This window comes from Cygnus olor, chromosome 4 (genome assembly GCF_009769625.2).
Source record: "Cygnus olor isolate bCygOlo1 chromosome 4, bCygOlo1.pri.v2, whole genome shotgun sequence".
Lineage (NCBI taxonomy): Eukaryota > Metazoa > Chordata > Aves > Anseriformes > Anatidae > Cygnus > Cygnus olor.
The window spans coordinates 6,790,396-6,816,389 of NC_049172.1; the positions used below are offsets into that span (position 1 = coordinate 6,790,396).

General features: G+C 39.1%; 1 protein-coding gene across 7 annotated transcripts in view; it reads right to left on the minus strand.

Annotated features, from left to right (window-relative positions):
• BANK1 (B cell scaffold protein with ankyrin repeats 1) overlaps nt 1-25,994 on the minus strand; it is a 143,564-nt gene that overhangs the window by 114,345 nt on the left and 3,225 nt on the right. For 2 of the 7 annotated variants that reach the window (XR_005819417.1, XM_040555593.1), the window contains exons 2-3: nt 7,901-8,299; nt 105-170 (exon numbers count right to left, since the gene is read on the minus strand). Coding sequence is in view for 6 of the 7 variants with exons in the window: in XM_040555593.1 (XP_040411527.1) it covers nt 105-170; nt 7,901-8,299 (465 nt within the window). In the remaining variant the exon portion in view is untranslated. Of the gene's footprint in view, nt 1-104; nt 171-7,900; nt 8,300-16,727; nt 16,879-17,216; nt 17,446-23,572; nt 23,852-25,994 lie in introns of those variants that run through there. The other 5 variants (XM_040555592.1, XM_040555597.1, XM_040555596.1 and 2 more) reach the window with 4 other exon arrangements.

Sequence of the window (25,994 nt, forward strand, 5' to 3'; positions counted from 1 at the left end):
TCAGTTTATTGCCTTTCATGTCCGACAAGATGCAAGGAAACAAATTTCATTTACTTGAATAGAGCCACTACTCTTCAGAAAATGCAAGGGGAATTCAAACTCACCATCTGCAAGAACGGCTTCATATATGTAAGAAAAAGAGGCTCCAGGAGTTTCATTCTGTGGCTTACCTAAGAAAGAGAATAATTCTTTAATGGGTATCTCTTTCAAAACATCTTTAAATTGTCATCAACTTAGGATAGTAATCATCACTGTTGTCAAATTTATTGTTTCACTGAATCTTTATTTTGCCCTAAGGAAGACCTTAGCATTAGAAAACAATCAAAACATTGGCAAAGGAAAACAGTTAACAAATGGACAAGCAACTTAGAGCCTCACAAAAAAGGAAAAGTCAATACATTTATTTGAATTTTTTTTTTTTGTAAGATGAAATTTTGGATGTTATTCTAAATGGATAATAAAGCTATCTTAAAGCTACAGTTTTTCAGGTAGGGAGAAAAAAATCCAAGAGCGAGTGGAAAGAACAAGCCTAGAGACAGATTTAGATGGAACTGCATTTACCCCTTTTCCGCAAACCACCCCATGACTGATCTTTTCACTTTATTTAGATTGCATGAAACCTAACACTCAAAAGCAGTCTCTCTCCGTTGTGGTATACTGCTGACTATTTCTTTTAAACTGATCTGTACTGGGAGCAGTGCACAAGACAGACCTACTCTGGCACTGACTGGTGGTTTTGTACTAAAAGATGGTGCTGTTTACTTTACTCTGATTCAGTTATTCTTTTAATAATAGGAGTCCGGTGAATGTGGAGGGGATTCCAGTGAGAGGAAAAGGCTAGTGATATCTGCTGACTCCTGCTCCAGAGAATTTAAATAATTTCCTGTTCCAATCCTGGAGTTTTAAGGCAAAAAAGGTAGCAAGCCTTTTAAAACATGCTGTTGAGAAGTTCTCATTAGTTTTATATTCCTCTTTTCTTTGAAAGGCTTTACAGATGACCTGCAGATGTCTGAGCAGTCACACAACTGATCTGAAAGTAAAGGGAGTTTGAATCCGGACATACAAAGTACTGTATGGTGGCAAGTGTTACAAAAAGCCATGCCTCAAAGTTGAACCAGAAGAAATGCTTCACCTTAATCTTGCTAAATACTAGTATGTAAAACGGTGACCAAACCCACTATTGGGATAGCACTCATAATACAGAAATGAGCTCTACAGAACAGCACATTAGCAAATTGATAATTCTGTTTTCTCAACAGGATTTGAATGGCGTTCAAATGCCATTCAAATGGCGTAAGTAATGCAACCACAAACCCAAACACAAAACAAAGTATCAAATAACTGCTAATTAACTGAGTACTACTTATCCTGCGTGCTAATGAGGCCAGCTTCTTGAGAGGGGGAAAAAAAGAATGCACTTACGTAATTAAAGGCAATCAGCGCATATGAACAAGGGGCCTAATTAAAATCTAATAGGCTACTTTGTATCTGCAGCATTCTGACTCTTGAATACTTACGATTGTAACTGTAACAACATTTTTTGGACCAAGCTCTGTCCTCAAAGCGATTTGAGTCAGTACAGGGAAACCCTACCAAGATAGAAATCTAATTCTATGTCAAAAAGTTTATTTTTTTCCTATCCTAATATTAATTTTATTCAGCATGAACTTATATAGGTGCTATACTACTTTGTCAGTGATTTATTTATTTATTTATTTTTTAAATTAGGAAAACATAACCCTTATTTTGTCTTACTTTCAAGAAATTGACACTGACATAATAGAAATACATTGTGGTGAAACTACAAAGAGCACTTCTGTTATAGTAACCTCTGCATGCCAGAAAATACACAAAGAATGCACTTCCAGAGGACTTCCTTAGATGCCTTCCAATAATAACTTTTCCACAATTGTGACTGGTAACCATAGTATAAAAACTAGAGGGGAGTCAATAATATGTTATTTTAAGGACATAAGACTACAGATTCTTGTGCGATAAACAACAAAAATGTGGATGGCATCCACAAACAACCTTGAAAGAGCAGACTAATGATGATAAAACGATTAATTCCTTTTTAAAATAAAAAATGCGTAACCTAAATAAACAACAGTAAAATCACAGTACATTAATTTAAAGTAGTACATGCTGTGGCAGCAATGCTTATGTTCTATTAGTTTGACTTTTATTAATAAAAAAGCTTCATGAATTTGTCCTACAGCGAATGTCTTTTAATGGCATTTAAGGTGTCTGTATATTCACTTTCCCAGGTGTAAGCAGTTTTCATCCAATTAGCATTAAAAAACAGAGGAAAAATATCACGTACACGATGCACACTTCAGTATCCAAGCATACGGGTCACCTCGATTAGCCAGACAGATCAAAAAATGAGCTGCTGAAAAATCTGATATGACGAATAAAGTCTGCTTTGGATTTTGCAGGAGTAAGACATGAAGGAACATAGAAATCAAAAAGTTTAAGTAGCAGGGGCAGGCAGTCTCAACAGCAGATCCATGGCTGCCAACAGCAGGCTGTTACTTATGTTTCTCTTCTGGTTTGAAATAGCCAGGAAGGGATGCCTTATGAAACAAGCTAGTGACACTAAACCTGTTTTTTTTTTGTGTAGCAGTCCCGCTCCCAAGCCCCTATCACTGCACTGCCATTCCAGCAGTCATTCTACAAGGCAGTGGAGAAACACACCTCAAGAAGATGTTGGAGAAGGCGGAAAGAGGGGCAACTGTGTGGTCTCATCTACTGCAACCTCCTCTGGCAGTAAGCAAAGCCAGAACCACCTCTTACCTCCATTTACTCAATCTTGGGTGTCCACGCAAGAAGCTTTACAACCCTGGCTTTAGCTCCCGCACGTACAAAATCACACTGTATTCACTATTCACAAAAAAACAAACTCAAAGACCAGGGATTTTGTTTCCTCTTGAACTCTGCTTCTTCCTAGTGCTTAGTTTCATTTCTTTGTAGACTCCAAGTCAGTGTTGAAATCTAGGTGAAATACTACTATTTTCTTCAAAGGGGAAAAGTTCCCACTTAAATGAGGGGTTTACTGCATCAGCACAAGTTCTGCTGGCAGCCTAAGAAAACTCACATTGTCATTAGTTACTTCTATTTGAGTACCAATGTGAATAGGATTTTACAGGAGAAAAACAAAGCGCTGGACTCAAAATATGAAGTATTACTCCAGTATTCAAACATTATACCCAAACTCATGGTACAATTCCAATAAAATGAAACAGGAGACAGATACCATAAAAGCTCGTTTCTCTTTTCTATGACCCACACAATGGAAACTACACCCATATTTGAAGTGGCCTAGAAATTTATCTATGTTAAGACCTTTTTTAAAGCTCCTAGCCTGTTTGTCCAGCATGAACTAATTAGAGACAAATACAAAATGCTAGTATCTCATTACTCCAGAGCTATACTTTACTACTAGTCGCAAAATCAATTTTCTTAACGTTACTCTTCTTGGTGATTAAAACTGTGTGGTGGCGCACTGAATACTTATTTCTTAATAGCCAGAAATTAATGGCACGCCACTGTCTCAGGTGAAAGTATTCCTCCTGACAATCCTTCCCAGGCCGTCAGAGACTCTGAATTCAGCTTTTTTGGGTTGTGCTAATTAACGTACCTCTTCCCACTTTTTGAGACAAGAGCAGATATGAATGGCTACATGTAGGTTTGTTGAGCAGTTCTCAACTACTCATTTTTATAGTGGCAGATTCTCTTCATATGGCAGAAAAGAGCCGACCACTTGCTAGGGGTAAGGCTAGAAATAACAAGAGCTGTTAAGTTTTCTTTAGAGCTGTAAACAATCAAATCAAATTTTAAAAAGCAACCAGACTAATAGATACTTACACTCCTGAGCTATACTGAGAGGTCCCACCAAAAAAAAAAACAACTCATAAAAATGTCAGCATACGTTAGAAATAGTGACACAGAAAGGTATCTGTATTAGATGAGACCTGTCCTCCTTTCTGCATCATCAATACTGAGGCACAAATAACTGCAGGAGGAATTTAGGACATTTAGAGATCTAATTAACTACTTCTAGCTGCAACTATCCATCTATAAATCATTTGCTCAAGCATATGAATAGCCTGAACTTGAAATACAAGTATTTCAGGACTACACAAAAAAAAACAAGAACCCACAACTATATCTAGGCTAAAAAAAACAGGGTATTGGATTAATACATTGAAAGTACAACAATTCGATATAAAAGGGGTACACTGTTCAGCAGACCAAAGAGAAATGATGGAAAGAAAAAGAGAAAGGAAAGGATAAATGCAAAGAAAGTGTCTGCTGACCCTACTTTCAGGAATATTACACAGAGCTGTTGAAAAGAGAAGTAAGAATACTAGATCACACTGGGCCATCTTAGAATAACAGAACATAGAATAACAACATTTCTAAATGTTCTAATCTCAGAGATTTATCTTTTAATGACAACAGGCACAGAAAATTCAAAAACTCTAAATCTGAACCTAAGAGAGTCAGATAGCATCGCTGTGAAGTATTCTGTGAACAAGTCCTGTTAAAGGAATCTTTTGACAGCAGCAAAAATATTTGCATTCTTCTTCCTGCCTAAGGTGAATATAATAAAACCTTTCACCAACCAGGAAGCATGTCAGAAAGGTCAGCTTCCATACATCTCAGTTCTCCATTCGCTCTCCCAAGATGTTCTCCATTTGCTCCATTCCAACAGGGATGACAAACCCTTCAGATTTTGCCTTTGAATTACACTGCAGGGGGAACAAGCTCCCTACTGGATACAAAAACCCCTCGCCCTTGCATTTCAGTTAGTTTTACTAAGCATTTTAATTATGATTATTTGCCTGGAATTTTTGGTACATGTACTAGTAGAGAGGCAGAAGGAAGTTCAAACACTACTTGCTCCAACAGGATGAAATCGGCACCATCTGGTAGGTGAAACGCTGTTTCAAAATAATTGGTAGGGGCAATACAAAATTACCTTCATTTTGTACTCTTTCTATATCACGCTGTTCAAACAGTGCAAAGAGATGGCATCTAAGACAGGAGGGACAGCTGAGAACTTACCTTACCTAGGAAGTTTATAGAGCATGAAGAAAGCTGCAGTAGGATGGTGGTTGCTAGCACCTAACCTACACCATTATTAATTCTCTTCAGAACTGTGACAACCTGATTTGGCATCCATATTTAGCTGTTATAACTACTACCAGCCACCCCTGAAACATAGAAACAGTCAGACCTAACACCTCAACAGCCCCCTGTCCTTAGGGATTAACAGAATTGAACTGTGGTGGTGAACAGCGGCGTGGTGCCATGCAATCATTGTCGTTAGAGCATGCTGCTAAATTTTTTTAAGATTTTGGTAGAGTGACGGCTCTTTATTAATACTGAGGAGACAAGATGACAAGTGTATGGAGGAACAAATTAACACTAATGGATGTTTGGGAAGGAAAAGGAAGGGAAAACCATGGAAAACATACACCACCGTGTTTTCATTGCTATCTCTAAAAGCAGAAATATAAGGGACAAGAGATAAGCACTGAAAACAATTAAAAGAGATAGGACTTTCCTTCTCTTTCCATATGGGTCATCTTCTGAGTGCACAATCCTGAAGAAAGCATTAAAAAAAAAAAAAAAAGCTTCAAAGGAGAAGCAATTCAAGTATGCTTAATAACCCCTTAGCAAGCCATTTTAAACCCAAAGGAAAAATGTCTTTCCCAAATGTGTAATCTCTCAAAACCTCCGCCAGAGATATCAAAGTCTAAGAGCTAATACGGTTCTACAAAAGAATGTCATAAATATGGACATTGCAGCCACCATTATCTTTAAGCAAAGGTAAATTATAAGCAAGGCACACCCTTACTCCTCAGAGCCCAGGTGACAGCATCTCACACTCACGACTCTTGCACGGCGCACCAGAGAGCGGTGCCTAGCTCTCCTAGCAAGCAGCGACCTGAGCTGGCCTGCCTGATGGCCGAGGCACACCAGGACAGAAAAACCAGGGCCAGAGCAGTTCTCAGCTGTGTGCATGAAGGAGGGCTTACACCCCAAAGCACCAGGCAGCAACACTGCTCCCGGTCCTGGATCTAGTTCAGGCAACACATCTTGTCTGATCCCAGTCTGTCAGGGCAGCCCTGCTCGAGACGTACACACTGCGACAGAGGTTTTGGACTCATTAATTCTTCTTTTTACTGGCATCTGAAGCTTCTGATACTGGGCAACTGCCACAGGAATGGTGATTTGAGCACCTATTGGGCACCTGACATTGAAGTAAGCAAAGTAAAAAGTAAAAGTAAGTAAAATCCTGAGGGCAGATGCAATAAATATTTCTGTGAACACACAGACCTAAGTAAAGATCCATCATCTGTCTTCTAGTGAACTGTTTATCTTTTCAGAAAAAGTTTGCAATTTCCTGTGCATGAGTCAACTGGCTGTCCCGGAGCACAGTTCCTTCCTATACACACACATAGATGGTATAGATTCAGTTTTCATTTCACAGAGAAGATGCCAAGGAACTTCTCTGAAGCTAAATATTAGGCACAGTCAAAAATTTCAACCATTACCTCCTGAAACCATAGCAGGCAACCGTAAGTAGCTCTGAAACCTGAAGCCTGAGAGATGCTCAGAAGATACAGCGAGGAAAAGGTTAAAAAATAACAGCAAGAAATGTTAGAATGAGAGATTGTTGGGCAGGAAGAGCCTAAGACTTAGTTTAGCCAGACCGTACCATCACAGCATGTGTGTGCAGAGACATTCAGGGCAGGTTTGAAAGCTGTACAGCATCCTGAAATGTATTTGCTCAAGCACAAGGCAGCAGGGACATCCAGATAGGTCACGCCCCCAGTGTTCAAAAGAATATTGTCATTTGTTCATTTGCATGAACAAATACTTCTGGAGACAGGTTCATTTCAAAGTAAAACTCCCAAACTGCAGGATGTCTTTCTCAAGCACAAGCTCCCATGCCAGAAAAATGGCACCTTGCAGATAAAGACAGAAGCACAACATTCGGCTTAGCACACACAAAAAAATCAACAGCACAGCAGGAGCTGAAAGAAGGCAGGAGACCTAGAGACTACAGAGAACACCCAGACATATACCTGAAACTGATGCACAACCTACGTCATCCTTCCAAAGTGAGCAATGCATCTGTCTTTCTAAAGCTATTGCTTGGTAACATTTGTGCAGCCTGGCACAGAGAGGTTAAACTTAATGTACACGGACTTTGCCATTTCAGTACCTCTAACCCTCCAGAGAATTGTTCTTACATTCCAGAAGTGCTAATTTTAACATGAGCTCCTCTTTGTTGCTTCCAAACACACACAGACTTAGCAATTTTAGACCTTTCAGCACAGACTTGTTACTTCAGTTTGTAAAAGGGGAAGAGAACTTCTGCTTTTACAGCTTGTGTGTGCCACACTGGAAATTATGCCATCCATGAAACCGGGTCTTGGCCTGTAATCATTTTTCATTGCCAGGTTTACCTGAAGAGATATACATACATTATCACGTTAAAGCATTTTGAAAGAGATTAAAGAAACCCATAGTTTTGTACTATTTCTGAGATTTGTAAACCCAGGAAACAGTGAAGCAAGTGTATGCCAGCTCTTCAACCACGAAGCAGTGACGGTAGGCTCAGAAGTGCCACTGGCAGATTTTGGGCCTTCCAAAGCTGCCTTCTTGTGAAACTGAAGCTGTACTGAATGTATGACAGTACTCCCGTAAGTCAGTAGGAAATACTACTGAAGTCACTAAGACTTCAACAACCAATGCATCAAAACATTTTTGCAATACGTCATTTCTAGAGAAAATTCAAATGCTCACTCTTCTCTCTTTCAAGCGGTATTGATGCAGATAGAAAACTCTTAATAATCATACAATGTTTACATTTTAAAATTACCTGGTTGAATAATTCCAGTAACAATTGAGAGATATTCTTCAGGTTCCTGATCAGCGGAGATCTCTCTGCTCCTTCCACCTAAGGTCAGTACCTCATAAAGAATCTCTGAATTCTCCACCCCACAAAGGAGAATCACCACATTATCTGGAGGCTGAAGAACATACTCCAGAAAGCAGCATCTCTCTTGATTTAGGCATTTAAGAAGTCCACACGAGAGTATCAGCAGTTTACATTTATAGCAGGGTAAAGAGAATGACTCCAGGTGCTTGAAAGACAAAGTCTCCAGATTGTAGAGTAAGACTCCTTCTTCATTCAGTATGTGTCCAAACAGAGATTTTAAATACACAGCCCACTCTTCTGCTTCTTGTTCGTATATCACAAGAATATCCTTCATATGTTCTAGAGAAGAAAACATTAAAAAAGAAAATCATTTCAAATCCATTATAAATAACTGAAGCCAGAACGTTAATTTCCCTCCCATCCCACCCCCAAGGACTTGTGATGCTCAAGAAACAGGGCAGGTCATCAGCTTGAAATGACAACCATCTGCTTATTTCTAACCCACGGCAGAAAGATTGTCCACAGAACTGCTAGTAAAACTGCTCAGAATATTTTACATTTAGAATAGATTCAACTAGTATTTCAGGATAAATACTGAAATTTGAGTGTAGAAAGCAGAATGCATTGACATACTCGGCTCGCTCGGATTTTTGATGAATAGTTGATGCTATTCAAAATGCAACAGCTAGCTTTTAACGGGCAGCAGTAAAGAATTGATCTTCAGTAGAAACAGGGCCGGTACATTTAGGATATTTTGGCAGCACAGTATTAGGACAGTTGTTAGTTATCTTTCTTTGTGGTCCTTTTTCTAACAAAATCTCTTTTGAACTTAACAAAAATAAATCTAGAACAACACTTACTATCTGCTTTCTCTTTAAGACATGAAATGATGCTAAGACCAATACGCTTCTGTGGTATTTTGCCAACCAACACAATATAGCCTAAAAGGCTAGGCTAGTTTAATAACACAGATCTCCATAATTCAGGATTATTCCATTAACTCTTGGACTTTCCCTCTTTTATGCAGAAGTTATTCCTAACCTTCGTTCATTATTTCCTGAGGAGAGATGTCAAAGCTTACCCAGGTGAAGGCAGACTAAAGCTTGTACACCAGGGATGTCACAGCCTAGCATCCTGCATTCACTACGTCTCGAAACTGCTTGGAGGGCAGCTACCCTCTGCTGAAGACCAGTCAATACTCATCCTTTCAAAAGTTTTCTGTCCCAAGAAATCAGACAGGGCTGTGCTCAGTATGGTGACAGATGACATTCAAGGATGACTGAACTTGAGTGTAAAATTTGTCAAAATATATTTGGAAAGGTGACTGTTACATTTTCAATGGCAAAAATGCCCCTTTCTGTTTAAATGCTAAAATTTAATTGTAGAAATAACTATTAGTGTATTCCTCAACTAACTTGGAGCAAAATTGTGTGTTTTATGACACTAGGATAAGAAACTGACTCGTGATTTTACAGCACTTAGCTGCAAAAGTATTTGTTATCAGAATCTCATTTGGTTTTCTTCAACTCTCGCAGCAAAAGCAAAGGGCTCTGGAGCTTGCTACCCAGCTTGAGAAGAAGAAACAACATTCACAGAGTTGAAGCTCTTTCAGTCCGGCCAGACTCTGTGATACCACAGGAAGTAGAACCACCAACCAACTTCTATTTTCAGACCTTAATTTCTAAGAGGACCGTAGTGGTCCCTTAAGGAGGATGCTTAATCCATGAAGACGACTTAAGAATTTGCTACTTACACTGCATTTAAATTTGCTTCGTTCCATCTTACAAACACAGAATACTTTATCTTTTTTTTTTTTTCCCCCTTGCAAGTTTCAAGAGCTATCTGCTCTCAGAAATCTCTCCCTAAGGTTTTCAGACTCTTAGCCTTGCCTCAGTTACAGGTCAAACTGGGCTTATTATACTTCCCCCTACAAAAGGGGACTTTGTAGAACTCCTACCTCTCTTTCTGCACTTTTATGAACTCTTCTGGCTTTTCAAAACGCTTTTTGAGGAACCCAAAACTGCATTACAGGCTGGGAGTTCCTTCATATAGTACGTGGGGAGAATAAAATATTAATCTCACTTGAGATTACCTTGGTTATGCAGACACAGTTCACACTCAGTCTTTAAATTAAAAGGTCTCATTTTAAGTTCATGCTCAGCTACATTTTCCTATTATAATGGGCTTAGGTAAGGACAAAGCTAAGTGGAATTGCAGAGAGGGATAAGAGAGGTTGGGTGCTGAAAGCATGTGCCAGCTGAAGGGTTAAAAACCTTTTTTATTGCTTCCAGAATCACGGTGTCCTGATTGTGCAGAAGTGGGATCTGCTGGCATCTGCCACAGCACCGCCTGGGCCCAGAGGCTGCGTCCTCTCCCTGTATTCCTATGTGAGGAATAGTGCCCAGCTGCACTGCATCCCCACGCAGACTGGGAGCACCCAAAAGGCACTGCCAGATCCTGGATCAGGAGAGAATTCCTGGAGCCAAGCTTTCAGGCCCAGCTGCAGAGCTCCCTGTGTGCTGGGTGTGGAGGAGCAGCTCCTTGGGCAGAAATATTTGTAAAGAGCTGGCATTATATAATAATCATAATGAAAGTACACCCAAGGTATCAAGTTCACCCTCGTGCAAATGGACGATACAGGGCTCGAGTACGCAAGAAACTCTAAAGATAAAAGTGAGGAAGTTGCATCGAAATGATAAAAGCAGATGAAGTAACTTTTTCCATGTTCTGTATCTGCACCTAAGCCCGCAGCTTTGATCTTAGCTAAGTGTGAATGAGAAAGAATTTTTAAGATGTTTATTGAAGGCTCAATTGCACTTCTTTCAACCAATATTGATTTTTATATGAGAAATGAGAAAGAATGCTTTATTTGTATAAAAGAGTGAAATATATCTAATACCACACTTGATGGAAGAAAGGCTCTACAACATCTCATAAAACTTTAATACGGCTGCCATATTTCATTTGTCTTTTCTACCTATATAAAGGGAAGAGTCATACTGCTGAGGAAGCTTCATACAAGGCATTCTTCTACTGCAGTTTGGCACTAAGCTTATTGGTCTGAAAACTGCAACTAGTGCTATTAAATTACCCCTCGCAAACCGAATGTGGGTTTGTTTTGAATTATATGCATGAATATTTTTCTGGCCACTGATCTGTTATTATCCAAGGTATCTTTTGAGATTGAGAGTAAACTTTGATACTAAGGAATGCAAGAACTACAAGCTACTTCCCCAGAATTGTATTAAAAAAGCAAAATATCACTATTTTAAAATGTTAGCATGATTTTAAATGTAGTCAGAGTTTATGCTAAGAATGGTTACAAAGTTCCCTACCTAAAATCTACTCCACATGCCTTAAACTTTCCCGTTACGCAATGTTTTGCCTTTAGAAATTTTACTAAAATGTAAATGCCTGAACACTACTTACCTGAAAAATCACAGCCCACCCAAAACTCCATCTTCAAAGCACTATCATTTTTATGTGAAACAACAAAAGCTGAAATCTAGCCTTAATGCAGCACCACCCAGTACGGAATACGCAGTAACACTGCTTAACTTTTCAACCAGAGCTTTTTCCCCTTCATTATTTTCATCTCTCACTGAATATTTTTTTGAAGCTACTCCACTTGGAATATAATGCAAGTTGAGATGAATTTTGTTCCCTTGCAAGTTAATGTAATGGAAACTATCATATCCTGACAAAATTAAGCCATGCTTCAACTACTCCTACTTGGAAACTGACTCAAAGGTAGAAATAAAGTGTATTATTAGTTCAGCAATGAGAAACAGTAAGAGACTTTATGCAGTCATCCATAACATGAAAAGGTTCTTCTGACAAGCAAAACTATTCTCTAGTTACTGATGTGTGGCTGACCAAAAACCTCACATCCCATGAAACATGCTATCTGCAGCTTTCTTTGAAAAGACCTGCTGAATTTTAGGAGAACCAAAAGAGATGAGTGTCTTTGCAGACTAGTGCAACCAAAGGAGTCAAGAACTTACACACACACAAGGCAGAAAAAGGTTTTTTTTATAACAACAATTAAAAGATACATCATGGATGGGGGGAGGGGTTGGTCTATTTTCCCACGTGCCTGGTGACAGGACGAGGGGGAATGGACTAAAGTTGCGCCAGGGGAGGTTTAGGTTGGATGTTAGGAAGAACTTCTTTACTGAAAGGGTTGTTAGGCATTGGAATGGGCTGCCCAGGGAAGTGGTTGAGTCGCCATCCCTGGAGGTCTTTAAAAGACGTTTAGATGTAGCTCTTAGTGATATGGTTTAGTGGAGGTCTCGTTAGTGTTAGGACAGAGGTTGGACTAGGTGAGCTTGGAGGTTTCTGCCAACCTAGACAATTCTGTGAGGAAAAAAAAAGGCAAGTATAGTTGGAAAGTGAAAGGAAATGTATGGAATTTTGCCATGCATTAAACATGTTAGGAAAGCAAAGGAAAGGAAGCAAAGATTTGGGGTTCGTGGCTACTTTTACACATCTACCTCAGTTTATGAATCTAAAGAAAGTCTTGCAATCTCGTAAAAGAGATTCTGTTTGCTTAGAACTGAGCAAGATTCAGAAAAGTAAGTCTGGGGTTTAAAAATTGTCTCTACAGCCAATAGAGCCCAAAATTGGCTCTACTGCCTCAGGATACTTTGGTAAGAGGAACTGTCACTCGATCATCGACTCGTACCCAAGCTTCGACTGAAAGATGCATCCCCACAGATCTCAGACCACACACAACACTCTCCAGTTGCAGTACTGGTGAAAGCCATGCCCAGTTGCTCAGACAGCTGGCCAGGAATTCATGAAACCACACAAGCAGCTCATCACAGTCAACCTGATCAAAAGGGTAATTCAAGTCTGTCTGCAACGCTTGCCTCAACCACATCAGCTTTTGATATCTAAGTGAATCCATTCTCAACCACAACGTTGAGAAAAGAGGGGATCAATTGCTAGAGAAAGAATAAAATTCATCCCTTTTATCTCTTCCTGGAGTAGATGTCCTCACCTGGGGACAGGGAGGTGTTTTTTCTTTTGCTCCTTTTTTTAGTTTGTTGTTGTTTTTTTCTAAATGGCAGTCTTATAGACATTTGAGAAAGAAGTGCATGATTTCTGTCAGTACGTAACGAGCTACTGTCCATTAGTAAAAACTCGTTAAAATATGTAGAAGTGCTCTGTACCTCAAAAGGGAAGTAGAATAGCACAGAGTGAACATTCTGACTTTCTTCATTGATTAAAAATTAGGGCAACACAAGCAATACTGAAGGACACCTGTGACATCCTTAATTCCTTTGTGAATTGCACACCACACACCCCGGGATTACCATGAGTCCCTTCCCATGCTAAAAACCTCCACAAAAAGGACCATTTTTTTAAAGGCAGGAAGGGCCTGGGTAGGGAAATTTAAGAGTCTTGATACCAAACACACTTATCTGATTGGATTTTTATGCATCTCAAGCTTTTAGTTTCCCTGTCAAAATTGAGTGTCACCCACAGCAAATGCATAACACTCTCCCACGAGGTCCCATTCCAGGGAACCTTGCCCTTGTCATCTGCAGAGCCTGAAGCCCATGGTTTTCAGACACTTTTCAAACCCCAGGAGTTTTGTTTCCCCCTCCCAAGGCATCTCCTCTGCTTCCCCTCCTCTCCCCACTCCATTCCTTTCAAAATGCAGGCTAAAACTATGGGTATAGTCAAGGGTCATACACAATGACAAAAACACAGCATGTGAAGCAAGAGCATAAGAGGTCCAGACTCCCATATTTGCACAGTGATTTACAAAACATTTCTTGTAATCCCAGGAAAACTCATTTCCATTTGGGCTGCATGTAGTGTGGGAACGAGGAGCATACCCACTAAGTAGCTCTAGCTCAAATGAGACTCCAGAAGCAAAAGATCTTTAGTCTATTGGCTCCTACGCAATCTTTTCACCAAGATGCAACCATTCATCTCTTCATGCTGCTTGCTCTGATCACTTAAAATGATATAAGGAAATACAGAAGAACACTTTGCCTAGCACTCTAAACAACTCCTGCAATTCAACATTTGGAAGCAGACTCAGACCATTTAATTCAGTGCTAATCAGCACCCTTGGCATAATAAGCTGCCCCTCACCCATCCTGAACACATCGATTTTCCCAGTCAGCACACCTGACACAAATCCAGTAAACGCATCTCAAAATGCACCTCAAGCTCTGGGTTGCTGGAATTCTGCAAGGCAAATCCCCTGCAGCAAGCCAAAATGGATCCATCGTGGGAAGGACAGCGCAGAGCACTTTAGAAATACTTGCAGATAATGGAAAACATTTTCAAGGAAGTCATGTTGCTTCTCAGAGACTTTCCACTAATGGAAATGAAAATTATAAAAGCCTGCTTGTAAACTTTAGAGTGAGATCGTGAATAGCTAAATTGCTGCAGCATTGTGGCACACCTGTTTCAATTAAAGCAATTATCTTCAAGCATGGGACATTCCTGCTGTCACTGCATCATCCAGCAGAGTGGCTGCATGTCTATTCTCAAATGCCCATTTAGCTAGAACGCAGTAAGAACATTTCCATCATTTATGCACCTTCCACTGCTAATTGCTAAATTGTTTGTGAGAACAAGTACTTGCTCTATCAGTACAACATCAGGCCTCTTGTCTTCATCACTCTCCTCATTAAGCTCAGTGAGTCCTGGAGTGGGGAAAATGAAGTTCAAGACAGCAAACAAGTTTCCTACAAATTGAATGGGATAAACTTTGGCTTGATCTTGTAGGCTTTCTCTCTAAAGAAATTCCTCTGACCTTCCCTGCAGTGACAGTGGGAACATGGAGCCAGGCAGGTTCCTGATGCCTTGGGAATACGAATGTGAGGATAATGGCTATCGCTGTATCCTCCCCTGTGGGAGCCTTGTCCATCCACAGCTGAATATCTCCTGAGGGACAGGTGCTCTCATTTCTAGGGAATGAGACTTAACAAAAACATGGGCTGTAGAAGTCAGAGCTCAATCCTCTGCTTCAGGGTACATCTCCTCTGCTATTACCGCCCCACTGAGACAAAATTTTGTGTCTTTATAGGCACTTCCTTGAGAGCAAATCACACCATTTGTAGGTTTTAGCAGAACGTAATCAGGTAACTCAGAACTGCTTTAGACAGTGACAAATCATGAAGAGAAAAATATACCATAATGCAGTAAAAAGAGCTGAACTAATGCACTACTTTTTTTCTGGGGCTGTGAAGCAAGTCTTTAAGGCTAGATGAAAAGCTGGACAAGCTGCATCAGGTTGCTTTAACTGATGCTATTGCTACCAGAAACACCACCACTATCAAGAGTTGTCCTTTCATTCATTTAATTCTTTTCCATTGCCAGTGTTCCTTTTATCACCCATCAGGATATCTCTAGATGTTCCTACCTTGGCTTCACCCACTGATTTTTGGATTAACGGTCACATTTAAACTCTCCTCATTCAAATTCAATTTCTTTGCTTTTTCTTCTGCCCTTCTGTTGCTTTTTTTTTTCCCTCTGCCACATTGATCCATTGTTTCTTTCAAATTCCTGTCTCTAATTAGTTTCCAAATAAGAAAATGGGAATTTTCTTTCATTCTTCAAATAAGAAAATGGGAATTTTCTAATTCATTGAATCAGCCAAAGATTAGCCCAACAGTTCCTAAATCACAGATTAACATTGCCACAGGAAATCTGCTTGTAAAAACCTCTCTCAGATCACTCAAAGCCCAATTAGTTTAGGTTTCTAAGACTGTATGTTTCCTTTGCCACAAGTCAGCAGAGAATCCAGGGAGGGGTCCTAAGACCCCATAAATCAAACAGCTTGATCTTCTGTTTTTGCAGACAGGTTTTAAATCTATTTTTACACATCTCATTTAGGTGAGTGTTTCATCCAGAAATTAGATAAGCTGTGAGAAGCAGTTTCTATTAAATGTATAACATGTCTAAGCTTTTGAGCCATAGTTGAGAATGTCCCCTGGTTTCAGCTCATTTCTTTTGTCCCTTTCTGAGAAGTGTGACAGTCACCAAGCAACAAAGCAAACAAACTAATAAACAACCCCAAACCACCCACAACCCAAGACAAATGTCTAATCGGTGTTGGACAAACACTTTACACTTTTTATTGGCCTTTTAAATGGCATTCATAGTAATGACGCACACAGAAGGAAATAAGTGAAATAGAAATTAATTCCCTAAATGGGTAGCTTCATAGAATGAGCACCGACAAAACTAACAGTGAGTTAGACCAAGATAAATTAAACAACTTCTGATACGTTCAGCAACAACCTCAATAGAAAGCTGACTTCTCTATATTAAACCTCCCTCAGCTTCCCCTGTTGCCTTAAGACAAAAATTCTAGACACCAGCTATATAACAAAGCACTTTTATTTCTGCCATCAGACAGAATGAAATTGAATCAGTCACTTGAGTGTAAGCCTGCCTTTGCACAATTCCTCCACAGTACAGCAAAATTAACTGCAATGCCAAATACTGGTAAAGCTTACTTGAGCTTCTAAAGACGTTTTCCAGCAAGCTTATCTTCTCAGTGTATGTTTAACACGTGCAATTGTGTTTTCCCCCTTGCAAAATACAGCTTCTCAATTTTTACCAGTCCTAAAATAAGACCCATTTGGGAAGTTCTCCACTTTTGGGTCCTCCCCAAAAAGGACAGCCTTCACAGAAATACTTAACACGTCTACTGCTGCCTTTGACCAAATGGGCTGCCTGGAAGTGAACCAGTTGGAAGTTCTGCATGTTCAAGTTCTTGTAAATGGATTTTGCATACCTTACATGCACACCTTACTTCACTGTCACTGACATGCATCCTCAGTGTTGGACAGAAACAGGCAAGCTGCCTACATCATTACGTAAATTGGAAGAAAAGCATCGCATGGTAGTTTTCAGCTTTTCAAGCACACTATCTTCCATGCCTAGTTAGAAAGGTACAGAAAAGAAAAAAAATGCTTCTTGAACTATGTCCTGAAATCAAATTAAACTGTAACTCATTACAGTCAGAGAGTCTGTGTTGTTCATATGTAGTAAAAACTCAGAAGGCTGAGTGGGATAGGACAGGACAGGACCAAGTGAAGATTGAGCCTCTTATGGTTTTACAAAATCTATACATACAAAACCTACCTATATGACCAATTTTTTTTACATTTTCCTTGAATATCTAGAAAAAAAAATCTTAAAAGAAAACAGCTTGATGCTGTTTTAGATTATCCTCTTCTTTGTACGGATACTGCATAACATCTAATCTAAGCACTCAACATACCAGTGTAACACACTACCCATGCCAGCTGCTCAGCAATGCCCAGCTGCATGTTTAATACAGATGTGAAATAGCGTGCAGTCTTACATTCCCTTCGCTGAATTTTATACTGACCATACTTCACCTTCCACTTACTGCAGATAACTTCTGTAACTGCAGAAAGGAACACAAAAATTTTACAGCTACCAAAAGCAGCAGCCCTTCACATCTCTACCACACAGCCGTTTATACACATTGCAGCAACTTATTCACCACTCCGATCAATTCCCCAGCCTGCTTTGCCTTACGGTTGCCTAAACACATCTGTTGACACAAAGGAGAATGAAGCATGGGCTAAACCCAAGCCCCTGAAGTCAAGGTGAAGGGATGACTGCTACTTACAGCAACAGCTATGGCTTAGAGTGAGTTTATGTTAATATTTATCTTCACTTACCATGCTTTGCTTCATCTCACCAACTGGCCTAGGAGCACAAAAACCTCTCAGATTAAACTAAAGCAGAACACATGCTTCAGGATCACACCCAATGTGCTCCACCTGCTAATGCCACAATAAGCCTGCTGTCAATGTAAGCTGCGTGGCTCTCAGGTTCCTAATACACACCACTGGCCTCTACAACTCCCTTTCTGTCGGGAGCACTACTTACCACCGCGGACATCCACAACAGTACAGCCTGAGAGTGCCCACCAGTTTGGTTGCTGCCACTCAGCGCTAAACCTGCAGCTGCAGAGCGTGCATCTGAGCTCCCACTCCCTTGCACAGTTGTACCAAAGCAGGTGACTCAAGCAATGCTTGTGAACACAGCCACTTCCACTGAAGTCGTAGCTGGTGCAGATGGCTGGGGGGCGGTATCCGTCTCACTTGCAGGTATCCAAGTTGGCTATCTAGGACTACAACCAAATAAAACACAGAACTAAATGCTTACTATGACATGAAAATTGAGTGAATAGGGCTTTCAAACTACACTAAGAATGGAATTATCCAGGAAGAAAACATGTCCAAGATTCATTTTCAAAAAAATGACCATCTTTAAATCTCCTGTGAAATGTTTCATTAATCTGATATTCCAGGAGGAAACACAGGGCTTTTACAAGAGAGGAATTCAAGTTTATAAACACTCATCTAAAGAATCCTAATTCTTTAATAAAGACTTAGATTCGTAACTATCATCAGTACCACTATATTAACTACTAGGGTGTTAAAATTTTGCTCATCAGTATAACTAAGCAAAACCAACTGTTTGGGATAGAGTTTGTATATTTTTTGTACAGTTTAAGTTTTGCAATGGCCGTATGTGATGTAATTGTGATGAGAGAGAAAATAGTACAATTTACTTCTAGAATATCTTAAATATGCTTAGTGTTCAACCCTTTATTTCCAATAAAAAAGGATTAGCTTTTCATTTAAGGCTCTGAAACATTAAATCCAATGAGTTTGCTGTCACAGCTTCAGAGTACGGTTCTGCCTTTTTAGGTTGTTGTTAAGGCATGATTTAAAGAAGAAACTCTGTACAAATTTAATAATGATGATTATACGTGTCATCCACAATGAACAGTATGGACTTAGTAGCATGTGGGAGTACAAAATTTATGGTACACGTGATCTGTTTGCAAGCTAAAATCCAGGAATATGGATTGCCTTTTTAATGAATTCTCTAAACTTCTTCAGCATTGAAATATAGGCTGCCAGTTTGCCGATGAAACAGCTGTTTTTAAGCTTTTGTAGAAAACTACCTGACACTAATTTGGCAAGAGTGCTACAAGAAAATTAAAATGCATCTGTCCTGAACGTACCCTGTAAGCAGACAACACTTCTTTCCAAAATGAAAAATGTAGGATCTGCCTTAAACTTCCACATACAGTATTTTTCCCCTGATTCAGTTACTGCAGAATCTGTTTCATGCATTCAAGCCCAAATTAGATTTGGCCTCCTCTAAAATGGTTAATCTTGAATGGGGAACAAAATTAACAAAGGAGAGAAACAAATCTGGAAGTTTTGATGATAAGATTACAAAGTTACAAAAACAGAATGCAAGTACGATAACCTTAAAACCAGTTGTGATCAAAAATCACTGGCAAAATTCCCTTCCATGGTGTGTATCAAAAAGGCTTCACTGATTAAATGGAGCTACTGTGCCATGCACTAGCTGGGCAGTGGCCTTACATTCTTACAGGGAAGAGGTCTAGAGCAACTGGAGAGTCCCTGAAGTGCTCCAGTAGCAGACTAGAGGGTAAAAAAAAAAGGGGGGACGGGGGGGCTATTGAATTTTATGTATTCTATTAGATTTTGTAGATACTATTAAACATCTTTTCCAATCAAGACTTTTTTTGTTATTTGATTTGATCTTTATTAAGTTTTGTTCATGTAGCCCTACCTTTTAAAATCACTATTTAAGAGTCAGATAAATTTGAAATGTAAATTAACTTCAGGCACTAAAAATTAAGATTAAGTTGCTAGAAATGATGTTCTGGACATAGCTAAAACCATTTAGGGACCCATAAAATACTCGTGTGGTCTATTTGGTTTCCTTAAAGGCCTAAGCGACTTGCTTTGAAGTAAATGCAGGTCTCGATTCAAATCACATGCGTTGCTTATTTCAGTTCCCTTGAACAAAGAAACAGTATTTTAAAAATGATGATTATCAATCAGCTATTTCTCAGAGGACCTTTTTTTTTTCCTTTTTTGTTTTTTTTTTTTTTTTTTTTTTTTTAAAGTCAGCTGTAAAGGTGCAACCACCTTAGACGTGATTCAGCCAGCTCCTCTTTAATTGCTCAGCAAAACTGAGTTTGTAAAGGGAAGAACTGCTCTAGGAGGGTGTAAGCCTGCTGTTAGGCTGCTAGCTGCATTGGCCACCCGCTGAGGATTTTCCATACACGTAGCTCAAGCACATACTCCTGGCTGCTGTTACAGGCTTAGCAGTCAGAGCTGATTTGAATGCTATTGCACACACTTTGAAAAATTCTTAGTAACAAAACCTTAGAAAAACACTTACACAAAGGATTTTATACTGCATATCTACCAGTTTTCTTATATATAAGTCAAAAGGAAGCTAATCAAAACCAGAAGATACCTGTTTTGCTGTTCATATTGTTTGTTAATTAAAACAGATTTCTGTCACTCACACAAATTATAGCTTATCAAAGAGCAAGTGACTACGATGACTTCTGAATTACAAATCTTAAAATCCAAGGACCAGCAGCATAGATGTGGCTTCTGACAAAAGTACTGCTTGTTTTCTTTTACTGCCTACTATCAGTTCAGCATTAAACTGCTTTGAAGCCTGTGCTGTATTTAGCCTTCCCCCCCCCCAAGACACTAGCTTTACTTAAGAGGGGGGCTCTCATTTTCCATCCTCAAATTGCTCTAAATTGTTCTTGTTTGATTCACTCCAGGCAGACGATTAGTTTTTCACTTCAGTTATTTAAATTGTAAATGTTTCATGAATAAATGAAAAGGATGAATAATAAAAGGGTGTACCATATGAAAATATGTTTAACATATATTGTTCTATTTCTTAGAAGTTCAATTTGTAAACACCATTCAATACATCTTTCTGTGTTTTTCCAAAGGCTGCCATTAGAAAATAAATAATACTATTTCAGTCATACCTCTCATTTATATTTAAAAAAAAAAAAGAAAACACACACACAAAAACCCTTTTCATTGAATACAGTAAAAAAACCTCCAGTTATTCATTCTTCATGTGTTAACATTCCCCCTGTGCTGTGGACAACAACTTAAAAAAAGTACTGTTCAGTGTTTTTATTATTTGGAAGAAAGTATAATGATCAATGGCAAGTGAAAATATCATTACTTCATTACATTTTGACAGGAAAATAGCTTGCTTTGTTCAAGAGACTGAACACAGGCACATTTCCACAATGAGAAACTTGAAGGGTAAAGTACAGCAAGGCACCAAGTGCTCCGTGTGTGTATTCTCACAGAGACTTGAATGCGTTGGAGAGCCTTGACAGCATCTCAGTCAGACTGGGGGGGCAAAAGGAGGTGGTGTTATCTTTTAGTGGGATGCTATCTTTATTTCTTATAAGAAGACTCTCATATGATGAATATAATATGTCTAAAACAGGGGATTTAGGATGAGGTCTTCACTCCTAGGTCTGGCTACGCTATCATCTAGTGGCATCTTAACTTGGTATCAAGGCAACACTTGGGCAGCCATGAACATCTCTCCCTTTCCACCTCTGATGTTGTCCAGAGAAGGAAAACAAAAAGCAAGCAACCAAAGAAAACAAACCAAAACCAAACCAAAACCACCAAGAATGTGAACTGAACAGAAGCCGCAGGAGGACATCAGCAGAAAGACAAGACAGCCATAAAAGTTTCTTAGCTGATGACATGCATGCTTTCCTAGCAATTTTAAGAAGTTTTGCTAAATAGACTAAGATGGAGAACCTTAGACCTAAAAATACAGTCTCCTTCCAAATTCCTTACCCCAAAGTCATGTGCACAACCTGGAGACTGCTAGAGCATGTTTCACAACAGCAAAGAGAAAAGCAAGACATGTATCCAGGAGCTATGGACTTCAAAGGCAGCAGAAGTTTTCTTATTAACTGAAGGAATTAAGAAATATCAGCTTCTACTAAGACATTCAAGTGGAAAAGCAGAAAATATTTGCAATTCTTTTTTCAGCTATGAAAATCTGCAAAATTCAGGAACTCACTGGAAGCAGTTCCCAGTAGTTTCCCAGTAGTAGGTAAAAGGGTATAAAATAAGGAATTTGACAAAGGTACTGCATTTCAACTTCATAGCCTTACACAAACTGTCACTAGACCTTAAACACACGCTTAAAAATCTCTATTCCCTTTTTCTAAAGGATGCACTTAAGTATAAGCACACTTTTGCACAGATGCATGCACATCACACTTACCAGATGCAAAGGAGTATTTAAAATGCCAATAGATAACCAGAGAAAATTTACCACTTTACCCATTTTATTCCACTCGCTTTTTTGTTTTGCTTTTCCCTCCCAACAATAACATCGTACTTATCAATAACCACACTGAAACATTGCTGTTCGAATCAGTACTCGATATAAACACAGATCTGAACTGTAGAAATAAAATCATAGGGTAGCACAGCAACAGAGCTGGATATGCTCAAGACACTTTCCAAGAAAAATCCACTGCTCTTAAGATCTGTTTTGGAAAAGGTGCCGCCGCATCAGCCCCAGGGAAGGCAGAATGTGTGCTTGTGGAGCCGTCTCCACTCTGACCTCAGCATCCCCACAGAGCATCTCTGGAGAGGAAAGTTAAGCCCTGCATCACACGCTGCATGGCAGCCCCGTGCCCAGTTCTGCACAGATGCTCAAAAAGACTGCAGAAACTTGGATAGGCTTTGAAATGATTTTGCAGTTAAAAGCAATCATTACTATCTCACTATTAGTGCTATTACAACAACTTTATCCTATTTTTTCTTACTTAGAGGTGCGAGTTTGGAGTTTGTAACATTAAGGCACTCATATTCTGGACATCCTTCCTAGTTTTCTATGTGATCTCAGACAAGCCATTTAATTTAGGACATCATACTCCCTTTATTTTTAATATTATCATAGTCTTAAAATGAGTCATTCAACATCAAGATCCCACAGTAAGTTTGAGTGAGCTACTATAACCACTGAAAAAAACACAAGCTTGTGCAGCATCCCACCCAAGGGAACTCCTGTTGCTAGAACTACCATGTTCTTTCTCTAGATTTAGGTTGGGTCTATCTGCACAGCAAAGAATCGCTCTATAAAGACATACCCTCTGCTTTTTTCACATTATTACAGCACCCTGAATACTTGACTTTTCTGCCCTTCTCGGAATTGCATTATATTTGCTTGACACAGTTTGAGACCTGTACTTAGGTTTATTTGTACAAATTTTTGTCTGATTCGACGGAAATCAGATGCATTTTCTACATCTCCCTGAACATTAACAATAATTTTCCAGCACTTCTCTTATAAATAAGATACCACTAAGGACCAAGTTCAAGTAAATTTCATAAATAGGCAGCAGAAGCAACTCATACCAATACAGAAATAAATAGATTTTGGTTTAATGCTTAGTTTCCCTCCAAGTTGATAGATACTGCCCAGAAAGCTCCCATGCTGATGATCTGTTAACATTTAGGATGACTGCAGACCTGCACGTTTTCGGTACCCACATCACCCATCCAACACCTGACTTCAAGAAGACTGAGTACTCACAAATCCACCCAAGTTAAAAGCATGACAGCAATTCCTAAGCATTTTGAAAGAAATCAAGTATTTCAAGCAAGGCAAACAAATAGGATCTTTAAAAACGCAGACATTTAAAAAAATCTGTGAACAGTCCATCCCAGATTTTCAGACAAAGCTTACCTCCCCAAAGTAACGGCAACTACCTGGCACTGCGAGCTTTTGAAAAAATGTAGCATTTGTTTAACACTTGTCATTTACTCATGGTTCCCTATACGCTGGTACTGCCTTCATGAGCAAGAAGAAAGGAAAAGGAAGTTTGCTTTCCTGTTCTATTCACAGCACACATTACTGTGTTCTTCAGGTTTTGAATGCTCTCTCAATGCTCAGTCAGCACAGCTGGGTGACAGGTCTCTGAGGAAAGTATCTTGCTGGGTATCACTGAAGGGTGACAGGCAAAACAGGCTACGGTTAGGCAAAAACTCTGAGTAGTTCTTATGATAAATGAAAACTCGCAAAAGACCTCTAAAAGTGATTTCAAGATACTGCTAAAGTAAGTTGTACGTACTGTTGTAGATTTGTTGTAATTAATATTTGGCAACAACAAATAGTTATCAGTTGGCAATGGGTTGTATAAAATGTAAGCTTGGGGTGCTGAGCAAAGACAAGAAGCAGTGGACCACAACCACAAACTGCAGCTACTTTATCTGGATAAAGTTTCGAGTCATTTACATCTGCTAAGCATCTAATGTGAAAGGAAAAGCATGCTTTCCAAACTCAGCTATACCTTTGCTTGAACTATATCAAACACATAAATCTTATCTTAATTTAATTGTACACACAGAAACATTGAAAAACAGAGTAATGATGGGAGTAATGATGGGAGTACTGTAATGATGGGAGACCTGTTTACTTAAGTGTCAGCCCTGTGATAGCATAAATTATACTCTGTGGAGTTAACACAAAGCCTTGCTTTCTTACTATGCAGGGAGCCAATGGACACTAAATAATAATCAATAATTATTGCATGCCATAGATCCCAGTTTAAAGTTTAGATTATATTTGTGATTTCTGTCTTACCTTCAAGGCAGATATTTAATGCCTAAATAACGCCTAGATATTTAAAATATCGTTTTGAACCTACTACAACTTTTGTTTACATTTAGTAAAACCTAGCTGTTTATTACAGATCATATTTTAATTGCCTGATTTTAATTTACACAAGAGGTCAGGGAAATTTCATTTTCTTCATGATAGCCAGAAATGACTGGACCTCCCAGGAATATATAATTATATATCACAAACTATGCTGCTGTTTGCATTGTGGCACTCGTGCTTATTGCCTTCTAGAGAGGTAAATGTTCTTTACTGCCTACAAGCCAGTAACAGGGTATGTAAACTAAACAAATGCTGAAAGATCAGCTCCAAGAGAGACACTGAAAAGGAAACAGTGACACTGTAGTTCTCCAGTCCCTGGACATAAACCTTCTTCTTTTCAGAAGCTGAGATAAGTGCTCTTTCTCTCACCTTTACTGTGGCATCAGTGATACACTCTTTCAAATGTGGGTGGTCAATTGCTTATATGTAAGCTTCAGTAATCAGTGCTTGCAAGAAAAGGGAGGCTGGAGAGGATTCACATAGAGAAACATCTTGTTAGGATTAACTTTTGAACCTGAATCAGCTACCCAACACTTCTGAGGGTCAACAATTGCTTTGTGTTAGTTATTCACAAGGTTCTTGAGTATCAAAGCGTAACAGCAGCTGCTTTTCTTCTTCCTCATTCAATATCTTTTTAAAACTTTGTATTCCAATTCCTAGCCAACAGACTCATCTGTAAATGTTGCATCTGGAGTACACATCAGAATAACTTCTTTATCACAGTGAAGATTTCCATTTCTAGCTTTTAAGGAGTCAAATTTCAGCTTTAAAGTATCTGAGCATTATATTTGTTTCTTTCTGCAGAAATATCAAAATATTTCATCAACAAAATAGGAACTTCCCTTCTAATTAAGACTGTAAATGGAAGACAGCAGTTTCTCCAGTACTTGTCTTTGATACTCAGATTGCTAAGACATTACTATTAGTGTTAGTAATTGACATTATGTTATTGCTGAATCTACTTCAAACCTTTGCCACTAGACCCTTATATTTTTGAATGATGTCATAGCCTGACGACTATTTTGTCCCTAAAAGCACAGGTCTTTAAAAAACTTTAAGGCTACTACAAATGAGGCCATTCCTAATTCTTGAGAAAAACAAAAATCAAGTATTATTTGTATTTATTCACCATCTAGATTCCCTTGCAGAACACCTGTCATGTAAATATTGTCCCAGAAACAGCTGGAGGCACAGAAATGCACATTGGGTACATAAAGAGTGCACGATGGCATATCTCGGTGGTGCCACTCATTTTCATGAGTATGGAGGGAGTGATAACTCAAACATGACAGCCACTAGCAAGTTATCCTGTCAGTACCTCTCATCTCAAGTGAAGACAGGTGTCATCAAGGATCAGGCATTATGGATGTTTTACGTTTACTAGGTACAGCATGTTCAACTGAATTTGTATGAAGAAGTTCATCTAGACCAGGGTTTCCTACAAAAC